This window comes from Sceloporus undulatus, chromosome 2, assembly GCF_019175285.1.
Source record: "Sceloporus undulatus isolate JIND9_A2432 ecotype Alabama chromosome 2, SceUnd_v1.1, whole genome shotgun sequence".
Classification (NCBI taxonomy): domain Eukaryota; kingdom Metazoa; phylum Chordata; class Lepidosauria; order Squamata; family Phrynosomatidae; genus Sceloporus; species Sceloporus undulatus.
Genome location: NC_056523.1, coordinates 50,307,333 through 50,319,390, shown reverse-complemented (window position 1 = coordinate 50,319,390; position 12,058 = coordinate 50,307,333). Strand labels below are relative to the sequence as shown.

The window sequence follows — 12,058 nt, the reverse complement described above, 5'->3', positions numbered from 1 at the left end:
CTAAATTCTATATTCTTACATCTGACTTTAAGTGCACAGGATATATGTAAATAGTATGCAATTATAAGGCTGCAGTTGGATACACACTTACTTGGGTGTGAGGCCTTTTGGATTTAGTGAGACTTTTTTTCTAAAGGGCAGTCACAGAGATGAGAGGGAACAGGTTTGGGGCAGGATCAAGTCTAATGGTTTTAAGTTATAGGAGGATAGATTTTGATTGGGTATTAGAAGGAACCTCTTGATAGCAGTTTGACAGTGGAACCAATTACCTATAGAGGTGGTGGGGCCTCCTTCTCTGGACTCCTTCAGAATGAAGCTAGACATCTGCCTTCTTGGGATGCTCTAGCTGGATTTCTGGCATAGAATGGGGTGGGTGGGTTGGACTCAATGGCCTATGAAGCCACTTCCAACTCTGTGATTCTATAATTCTATGTTTCTATGAGTAATCACATGTAGAATTGTGCTAAGGCTGCAGATCTACCATGCTATCTTGAGGTTAAGCCCCACTGAATTCATTGACATGTACACCTAGGTAAACGTGCACAGGATTGTACTCTCAGAGGCATAGGTGGCATAATCTGATTATTAATTACATTTCAGTCAAATCTGTACGTTTTGTTGACTTCCATTCACTGTATAATTGTCATGCTATATTAAGCCAAAGGTCTATAGTCCATTATCTGCCTCTGACAGTAAAAATGTCTCACAGGAGCCCATCTGCAGGGCTTGATTAAGATAACTACCTCTTGTGATTGAACTTCAACACTGCTATTAGCAGAAAGGGGAGGGAAAAAACCTTTCCGCTGTTTTGTAGCCCAAGAGAGTGGATATGTTCTACATACAAAAGCAGGAAGCAAAGAGCTACTTTGATTGCACACTTTAATTGGTGGTCTCTTCCTGTGGTGAGATTTTTTTTTAAAAATTTTTTTCCTCTGGACAGTAGAATTACCCCTTTTTCAAGAATCACATCTCAAATGGCTTTCCATGGACCTCTGATTGCAAAAGCAATCAGAGGTGACACAAAGGGAATAGTCATTTCAGAAGGATATTCAGAGACACTGCATTGCATGAAGATGGGAATCCTGTCCTCTTTTGCAACCCCCGCATATTTGAACAAAGCTTTAAAACTGATGTGCAACACCTGAAGAATGCTTTAGAAGAGAATATAGAACCTCTGGTCCCACCAGCCATTTTGGACACCGGCTTCTATTGGCCAGATTCCCTACTCGTGCTGCAGATATACATGTTCCTAAACTAGCAAATTTACATGTTCATCTATAATATATGGATAGTCTTATTTATGTCTATTGTTTCTTACGTTCCTTTCTTCTGTCTTTCTCCCCTTTCCAATAGGAATAGGTTATGCTTCCATAGTGATTGTGTCACTTCTGAATGTGTATTACATCGTCATCCTGGCTTGGGGACTGTACTATCTGTTCCATTCTTTTACAAGTGTCCTGCCTTGGGCTTACTGTCATCAAAAGTGGAACACAGAAAACTGTGTGGAAGACATTGTCCGGAAGAACAAAACAGTCTTGATGTCACTGAATACCACTAATTTCACATCTCCTGTCACAGAGTTTTGGGAGTAAGCAAGTTTAACTATATTTGTTCTGTTATTATATTTGATCCCTTTCCCCCCCTTAATGTTCTGTAAAAAAAACATGGATAAAAAGCACAACTATCTGAAATTATGAAGGGAAGTATGACACACTGCTCAGTCCCATAGGGCCTCAGAACTGTCAAATAGTAGAGAAAATGCACCTAATCCCTCTCAAGACAGACAGTTGATATTTAGCTGCATTGATGGTGTGATAGAAGCAGTGAGAACTGACTGTTTAGCCTCACTCTTGTTGTTTTTATGGTTATCTTAACTGGCATTGGTGATAGGGCTAATTGTGTAGACCTGTTGGCTTTTCGCTAGCTATTTGTCCTATTCACAGGAGCAATGAGTGAATACTGCTACTATGATTGCACTTTAGCCTTATTCAGATGAAATCCTCATGTACAGAATCAATCCATAGGGTGGCATACCTCATTTTAAGAAGCCTATAGACAAGTTAGAACAAGTTCAGAGATGGGCAATGAGGATGATAAGAGCTATGGAGAAAAAAAGTATGAGGAAAGATTGAAGGACCTGAGCATGTTCAGTTTGGTGAAAAGATGACTGAGGGGTGACATAGGTGTGGGACAGACATGCAGGGAAACTCATGCATATGCCTACCATGAACCCATTATGTATGTTCAAAGGCACCCTCTAGTCAATACTGTCCAAGTCATGAGCCTCAGGTACAAAGTCAGTTGATACGTCTGTGAAACAGGGCACATCTGCATGCAGGCGACACTCAAAAATTAGGAAGGCCCCGTATAGGGAGGGGAATAGGTACTCACCAGACCATCCCAAACACAGTCTGTCCCCCCCCCCCAACCGCACTCATTTCTGCTACTGCCCCAGCATGGCTCTACATTGCCTATGATGGAGGCAGTCCAGATTCCCTCATTGAGAGGAACATAGTGACTGCAGCAATGGCTTTCCCCTTAAACTCATTGAGCTCTGAGATTTTTCTGTTTATTTTGTTGGGCAGATTGGATTTAAAGCCCCTTCACATCTTTCCCTTTTCCTTTTTTACCCCTATATGCCCCTAAGTTTTCCCCTCAGCTTACATGCTGGCCATACCAAGATCCATAAGTTTGGCTCCAAAACCTGTCTTCAATCTATACATGAGGTTGACTTATATGCAAGTATATACTTGTATGTTTGGAAAATGAATCCTGGGAGCTGTGCTGAAATTTGTAACCCAAGAGCCAAAGTTGGATCATTAGAGCTGATGTACTTTGAATTATACATATAGCACACACTCTCACCCACAGAAAACACTGTCATAGGGTTGCCTTCGGGACACCATAAGGCAAAAACAACTTGAAGGCACACCACAACAACAACAACATAATCAATCTAGCATGAGCTAGATGAGAAGGTGAAGCCTGTACTACAATACTGTTAAATATGCTATTAGCTATACAGATACTCAGTTTTCAGGCAGAAAAAATGTAGACGGCATGATCATTTGGAATGCCTGACACATATAGGAACAGTGTGTGTGTGTGTGTGGGGGGGGGAGATTGGTTAATTTATGCTGGAAGGGCAACAAAAGATTTTGCATTTCACATTAATAGAAAACTTTCAGTAACTGTGTAACTATACTATGTGTATTAACAAATCAAAGTAAACTGCATAGTACTGAAAGCTAGCTAATAAGTTGCACAATTAGTTCATCCTATTTGATTTAACCAAGCTACCTTGCAAATAGGTAAACTTCTTTGTTGTGTTTTAACTGAGTTTGGTGCAATGGAGACAGCTGCTTCATTTCATGAATGAAACAATCAATATGTTCTTCTGTTAGTGTTTGAGTTGTGAAACCCAGGTGGGATGTATCCATTTAGCCTTATCAATAGTGACTGATAACTAAAGGAAAGGTGGCTTTATTGAAACATGCTTAAGTGACAGCCTTTTCATTAACAATACAACTGATTATACATTAGAGGCTGTCATTATTGCTCATTTGAGTTAATGGCCTGGGTAATTCTCATGCTTGTTTGAGAAGCAGTCATAGGGGATAAGCATATCTGGCTTTATTTCCACAGACTTAGCTCTTGGGATTACATCACATGCTTGCTTCAGTTTCTTAGTTGTAAAGATTTGATTTCATAGTATATGGCTGCAAATGTAATACTGAAAGTGTAAGAAGCAGAGGACAGTTACCAATAAACAAGAGCTTTTATTGTTCTCTGCCACCTAAAGCTTACAAGTGCTTAGGAATCAGACATGATTCGTCACATGTTTCAGATATGTAACACAGAATAAAACTTTCTTTTAAAAAACCTACTTCAGGCTCATGTGGCCTTAAAGGCTACCATCAATTGAGCAAAATAACTTCACATTTTCTCTTCTTGAGTGAGATCCTTGGGCAAAGTGAGCTTATTGTTTATTGCCACTCAGCTGTTCATCTTAAGATGGAATACTGTTCAGAAGTTGTACAATGCCTCTAATTCTGTGTTACTAAAATTGAAGATTGCACATCATGTTGCTTAGATAGAAACACTTCAGTCCCTCTATGTAGCACACAACATAAATTACAGTAGTGAAATTAATTTTTACATAGCTGTATAAAAAACTATGGCCTGTTACAGACTGCCAAAATAAAGCTGCTTCGGGTCTCTTTGGAGGTATGCTATTTAAATGATGCATGCATCCGAAGAATCCGGAAGTTGCACCAAAGCTGCACTCCAGTGCTTAGGAATGGAGTGTGGCTTTGGCGCGACCTCCGGACTCTTAGGACCCATGCATCATTTAAATAGCACACCTCCAAAGAGACCCGAAGCAGCTTTATTTTGGCAGTCTGTAACAGGCCCAAGTAAGGTTTCAACTGGAATGGACTTGGACTGGAGTAGTCTTGAGTACTATAAGAGTCATTGGGACTCTCACCACTAGATTGCAATTCCAGTGGATAATACACTTTGTATAATAGATTCTAAAATAAAACAACAATCATATCTATTTTAGGCCACTTAGAATATGTTGTCCATGCCACATGTTAATCTATGGCAAGACCTGAGTCTTAAAGGAATCCTATTTTGGAAGAAAGGCAGGATATTAACCCCCTAAATAAATGAAAGGAGAAGTTTGTTTCATAACAATGCTGATATTACCCTACAGAAACCAGTTAGGACTGTAGTAAGACACGATGAGCATTTGAACCTTCTTTGCATTTTAAAGCACTGGCAGTGGATTTCAACCTTCCATCCAGATAAGAACAGCAGTGACAGCCATGTGAAGACAAAAGTTCAGCAATTGCCCATTTCAGGTAGTGTGGCCTTGAGAACTTCATTTCAAAACCTCTGGAGTTAGGCCTTGCAGGAATGGAAGAAAGCATCAATTCAAAAGTCCCAGAGTAAAAAGAAGGGTTTTAACAAATCAAGAGTTAACATTCTCAGCTTTTTGGCAGACTCTCAGTTTAAAGTCACATTATTCAATGTATATTTGTTTAAAAAAACCTTTTCAGTGTTTTAATTTTTGCTATAACACCAGATTTACATATATAAATATAAGAATAATATATAACAAAGTTGCATTTAGTCCATTCATTGATTAGGCAATGCTATATAAACTTTAAAAAGAACTGAATGACATAATTTATCATTGTTGTTCTTTGGAAGAGTACTTCTTGAGGAACAACTGATTAAACTCTGAAGATGCCAGCCACAGATGCTGGTGAAACCCACAAAAAACAACTGATTAAACTGTTTCATTGTTATCTTTGTCTCTTGTATTTCTTTTTGCTCTTTTCAGGCACAATGTATTGAGCTTGTCTTCAGGAATTGATGAGCCTGGTGTGCTAAAATGGGACCTGGCTCTTTGCCTCCTCCTCATTTGGATTATATGTTTCTTTTGCATTTGGAAAGGTGTGAAGTCCACAGGGAAAGTAAGTGTTCATTGTTTCTTTTATAGTGATTAAGTTGGTCTTAAATATCATATCTAACCAGATTAAAGACCATTATTTTCAATCTATCAATAATTTTGCAAATTATAAAATAAACAATTTAATAGCTATTTAAAATAAACAATTCATCCAGCATCTTGACAGGATGCATCAACTGCCAAATGGTGGCAGAGTTGTACTATAGAGCTAAAATGGTGTTCAGTTATCTATAGTTCTTTTAAAACAGAAAGTTCAGAAACTAATTAACTAAAATTACAGAATAATATTCTTAGCAAGCCCCAAAACAATTTTAAACTTTTCAACTTACTTCTTATTTATTTAAGTATTAGATATTTACTACAGTACTTGGTTTCTTTTATGAATTCTCGAGCTCATCCCATTGCAAACCTGAGAAAAAAAATTCACAGAGAGATGAAGAAAAATCTGGCTTCTGTGTTTTACTTGCTTTTCCAACTTCACAGTTATCGAAATGTGGGTCAACTGTGCTGAACTGTGGATTCCATATCCTGCTTTTTTAAAATGTATTACTGAGAAGAATTATTTGATTGGTTGTCAGCAGGATCAATATACTTCTGCAAGATCAAACTTTATCCAGTGGTAATATTTAGATATTACCAAATGTTTCTTAATTTTAAACATATATATAAGAACAAAGTACAACAATTCCATGTCCCTTGCTCATTAATTTGATGTGTGGTAATCAGGGTTATTCTAAATATACAAAGGTGCTTTGAGTCTCTCTGGCCATCATTTCATTCTATTTCTCCTGAATCCTCACCCCAACCCCTCCCCCCCAAAAAAAACAGGCAGGGGATTTGCTTTATTTATAAGTCACCTTTGCAGAGTTTTGGAGGGAAAAGTTTAGACTACTTACTAAACAACTCTGACAGTCCTCATACAAAATGGTCCCCCCCCCCCCCCCCCAGAATTTCATGATATGTAACTTAAAGAAGCAGGTTTCATATTGCAGTGTTAGTGCTGGTTTTGCATATTTCTTATACATTAATGTCTATCAACATAATATGCTGGATACAATTGAAATACAGTGTGCCCGCGTTATACACGGCTTTGAGCATACATGCTCAAGCTGCACAGGGCGCAAGCGGCGGTGCGTCCCATTCAGATGAATGGGGTGCATGCCCGTGGCATGCGCACACCACCACGCCACTGCGCTGCCACGCGCACGACAAGCATAGGTGGAATTCGCCTTACGTGGGGGGAGGGTCCAGAATGGATCCCTCGCGTAAGGCAAGGGTCCACTGTAATTTCTCAGTAACAATTGGGAGTCAAAATCTGATTATGTTTTGAAGTGAAATATGGTAACAGTTAAGGCTACAGTCCTATATAGGTTTACCTGGGAGTAGTATTCACTGAATATTTTGGGGCTTACTTCTGAGTAGACATACATAAAGCTGTACTATAAGAACAGGATAGAAGCCAGTTATGTGTTCCAGTATTCAACTCTGGCATAAGAGGGATTTTCCTCTTTTCCGGCTCCCATGCAGTCAAAAACTTTCTCCACATGGTTTCCTAGTTTGCTGGAACATGTATTTATTGCTCATGGAAATTGCAAGAGGGAGGGAAGACAAATTCTGGACGAAGCTGTGGGATTCAAGAGATAAAAAGCACTGTCCTAGTTGTGGTGTTTACCATGAGCTTCTGCTTAGTAGCAATTACAAATTAATAGCATGTCAATATATTTTATATGTTGTACTTGCATGTCTTTATTTTCATGTTGAAAAATAATAAATCCAGGAGTTAAATAAAAAAGCAGGATGGAAGATCTGGGGGGTTGGGGTTGGGGTGGGGATTCAGGACTATCTTTTATGTTAACAGTCTGAAAATGAGAACACCTATCTGATTTTCCTAAAGAAGGGCAGGAAATTACACAAAAAGGCTGGTGTGGTTACATATTCTGCCTTTAGAGAGCTGAGTGGCTACAGGAGTTGTTATGGTACAGCAAGCTTTGATATCTGCCTGTTAATCTCCCGAGGTTTGCTTGAAAGGCAAGAAGATGTATCTCAAGAGCTTTTATGTAGCTAAACCAATTTCATGGAAACAAAACTGTATTAAACAAAGAAGCAGAACTGTAATTACCAGGTGGCATCATCTGAACCTATTAGGAGAAGAAAGGAAATAAATAAATAAAGCCCAAGCAGAATTTGGCAAGCTACCGCAGATTCCCAAAAGGCATGCACATGCTCAGCTTGTTGGAACATACATCCAGAAAAAGATAATGGGTATAGTCCTGCTTGAATAATCTTGTATGATTTCTGCTTGTACAAACTGATTTATATTTGACCTTCTCCTTTTTATTTCAAGGCGTTCATGCACAGTTTCTCTCCTTCCATTTTTTGTTTGTTTGTTTGTTCTGGAGACAACATGATACATTCTAAAGAAACAGACCTTATTCAACAGATTACTGATGTCTGAATGGAGTACGCTACCAGACATCAGTTCTAGTCTGCAGTGAATTTTTGTTTACTCACCTCTGTGCCACAATAGCTGTTTTGGGTGTTATGCCTGATGAGGAAATGCAACATGTGCTAGAGACAAGGGACCATGAAAAATGCCCCACCTCCACCTCCAATCCCAACCATCCTGCAATGAGCAGGACATTCAGAAAAGGGTGTTTACATATGTTGCTTTAACAGAAGTAGAAGCCTTCACACAGTCTGACATCCTGGCTTATCAGGGCTATTGATCACATGGAGGCTTTTAATTGGATTCTAGCCAATACATATGGAACCCTCTCTTCCCTTCAGACTTCCCCACTGAACATGAGAAGATAGGAGAGCCAGCTTCTACAAGATTGTTGGATGTAGCTAAAGCAGACACTGCTGCACCTGTGATACATTTTATCTTCAGGTTATGTCTGAACTGGGCTTTGGTGAAGTTGTTGTGTGAATTTACACCCCTTCACTACATTAAATTAAGAATGTTTGGAGTAGAAACACTAATTGCAGTAAACTAGCCTTTGACTGAATTCTCTACCTGCCCTGTGATGCTGAAATGGAGGGCAGCCAATACCATTGTCAGTTCCCAGTGGGAGTAAGTGACAATCAAGCAGTGTCTCAGCAAAAGGATTCAAAAGAAATGCCATGTGGATTCTTAACTAGATTTTAGTTAAACACTTTTATCTCTAAATGTAACTGGGAAGCTTACAATCAGGGCCAAATTAATGTCTTCCACACCTTGGGAGAAGCAGGGATAGGAAACACTCAATTCCTTTACAGCTTTATTATTCCAGTTTCCACTGGTGTTTTCACACATGACACTTTAACTAATTTATAACTGTGTATTGTTTGGGCTCATGCTGTGGAAATTGTTAGTAAAGAACAGAAATCAAACCGGAATGCCCTGTCTGCCTGCATGCCTTTAGCCCTCCCCCATTATAGTGGAGGTCTTTATGGTATCTTTCATGTTAATGTCTGGCATATTAGGCTTTGGTACATCCTAGTTTTATCTTCTTCATGTGGATATTAATTTTCAAATAACTGACAAGATCTCCATTGAGAAAGTGTGCAAGGAAGAATGACCCTTTATACAAACAAATGGTTTGCAACAATGAGAAAAATATGGAGGAATGTGAGGATTGTAAAGGGACATATGCTCAAAACTATACTGAGCAGAAAATAATTCATTGAAAGAAGAGATAACCTACTACCTCAAGCATGATGGAAAAATATGGATACTGATTAGGGGATCTGCCAATGCACTGGATATTTAACACCAAAAGCAAATAGGGTTAGGAGAATTAAATAGGAGTGTAACCTCAAAGGTCCAGGTTTATACAAATTAAAGCCTGGCTTTTTATTACCAAAAGCAGTAATCTCCTCCTTTTGTTGTATTAGGTTGTGTACATAACAGCAACTTTTCCATTCGTCATGCTTATTGTGCTATTAATTCGTGGTGTCACTTTACCTGGAGCTGCAGAAGGCATCAAATTTTATCTTTACCCTGACATCACTCGTCTGTCAGATCCACAGGTAGGTTACTAGATACTGGAAGTGCTTCCTGTATTTTAGAACAAAATGTGAGGTGGATATTAGGATGATTGTACAATAGATTTTCTCATAATTTTAAGCAATCACAACATAATTGAAGATGAAATTTCCCACTTCTGTATCTTGTGAAAAAGGTTATTGTTGTTAATGTGTTAATGCATTTTCCATGTATGTATATCTTTTTATATCAGAAGGATTCTGTGGCTTGTAGACTCTGTCCAAATATAGCATCTCAGCTTTTTTGTTGGTAATAGGATGTGGACAAGGTAAGGGAGATAATTTTTGCATCAGTCTTTAGTTCTTAAAGGCAACAAAGTTATGGAGCAGCAAGGAGAACGGTAAGAAGCATCTGTGAGTATTTGTAACTGTCCATGTTATATGGACACCCTTGGGGAGGGCAGTTAAGGACTGTAAAATGAAATAGGGGGTAAATGATCTTTGTTGAAACTTTGCAATGTCCAGCAAAAAAACAGTGAATGTACTGTGTAAGGTACAAGAGCATAAAATGATTGTGGTATAAGCAAAAAAAAAAAAAAAAAAGTAAGACAGTATATATTATAAGGCAGATGGAAATGTTGTTGTGTACAATCCAGCATGAATGGAGTGCAGCACTGAGCCTAAGGATGTTCTAAAAAGCTACTGCTTTTCTCCCTTTCACAACCTTCAATATTTTTTTTCTATCAATCTAAGGGATTGGCAGCTGTGGCTATTTGCATGTTGCTGGATGGCAACTTCTAGCAGCCCTAGCCAGTATAGCCAATGGCAAAAGATTGTGGACACTGTAGTCTAACAAAATCTGACGTGCCACAGTTGTATACCCTTGGTCTATGCAGATGTACATACCCTTGATCTAAGCAGATGTGGTTATACATATGGTTATATAGCCATAGCACAGTACAAGACTGACTGGGAGGAGACTAGTGTAACATACTGTTCTCCCTCTCTCCCTTCTTCCTTTTTTAAATGAAATCTTGGATCCTTAAGCTGCTAAACTGAATCTAACATTATCTTGCATATATGTGACTATGCTGGTGTCTACAAATTGGTTATGTATCAAACTGTGACTTTACATATGCAATTCTCTGTTGTTTATGTTGACCATGTTTTTCACAATGTTGTAATCTGACACTGATGCAGGGTAAAGCAGCAGGGTGGTGTTTTAGTAATTGCTAAAAGTGTTCTAATATTATTTTGAAAATATTTTGATGTTATGTCATGTGAGGTGGGGAAATGCTTGCGGGATTATATCAGCAGTAGAAGATAGCCAGAGCTGGTGCTGGATGTCATGTTCTAACCATGCCTTCTTTCATGTTATCTTTAGGTCTGGATAGATGCTGGCACACAGATCTTCTTTTCCTATGCAATCTGCTTAGGTGCAATGACTTCCTTGGGGAGCTACAATAAATACAAATACAACTGCTATAGGCAAGTGTCCTACCAAAGGGGTTTAGTGTGTTAGCTTATTGATGTGTAGGGAACCGTGGGGGTCAATTTTTTTCTTCAATTAACTTCCTCCATGACATATGTGTGACTTAGGGACTGTTTGCTGCTGGGATGCCTGAACAGTGGTACCAGTTTTGTGTCTGGCTTCGCAATTTTTTCCGTCCTGGGCTTCATGGCACAAGAGCAAGGGGTGGACATTGCTGATGTGGCAGAGTCAGGTACGATGGTGTTGGTGGCAGTGATGGTGGGCACTGCCACCCAGTGTGTGAGCAAAGTACTACAAACTAAATCAATCCAAAAAAGAGAGAGATTTTTGACAATTTTAAAAATTGCTCAGTACTACAGGAAACAAAAGTCTAATTTATTCAGTGAGCATTGATAGTTTGACTTACAAATTTTCAAAGTGTTCTGAAATATAAAATGGACTTGAATTTGAAAGTAACAGTCAAAACCTAAATCAAAAATATGTAAAATGTGAACAGATATCACCCCTTGTGGTTACTCTCCCCTTGCTTCAGTCAAAATCCTTGTAGATATGGTTTCTGGAACCTTTGTAGACCCACCATGTGACAATAATAGCTGTGCTAGAAAATGCCTGCTTCCCCCTTCCCTTTTTTGCAGCAATCTGTAATAAGGCTGTTTAGAAACTGGGGTGGGGTGCTGGAGAGAGAGAGAAAGAGAGAGATCGGATTCCCAGTCATACCCTTGAAAACCCTGTTCATGTGGGAGAGTCTTCAAACCAGCTGGCCCGTCATTCTACACTGAACTGTATGCATGTGCCTGACGCCATGTGCCACACATTTATATTTTTAGGCAACAGAGTGACAGATACAGGCATTTTTTTCTTATATTACCCTTAAATATTTAGATAGTTCTGAGCTTCATGTGGGCTGAAAGGATAGTGGTCGAGATCTTACATTGCTGACATAGGGGCTATAAAATGAGCAGCATGTAGCTGCCAGCTTTTGCCCCAGATCGGTGCCACAGCAACCACACATAGCGGCACCAATCTGCTTCCTGGAGGGAGAAAAAAGCCGCCCGAAGCAGCTCTCTGGAAGGGGTGTCATAAGCGCCGCACCGCAGTATTATGCTGCCCCTTCCGTGCTG

General features: G+C 39.2%; 1 protein-coding gene across 1 annotated transcript in view; it reads left to right on the top strand.

The window, feature by feature from the left end:
* Positions 1-12,058, top strand: part of SLC6A6 (solute carrier family 6 member 6) — a 77,345-nt gene that overhangs the window by 37,709 nt on the left and 27,578 nt on the right. Inside the window, 5 exon segments of the mRNA XM_042450997.1 lie at positions 1,354-1,588; positions 5,351-5,483; positions 9,356-9,490; positions 10,830-10,933; positions 11,045-11,169. Of these exon segments, the coding sequence (XP_042306931.1) occupies positions 1,354-1,588; positions 5,351-5,483; positions 9,356-9,490; positions 10,830-10,933; positions 11,045-11,169 (732 nt within the window).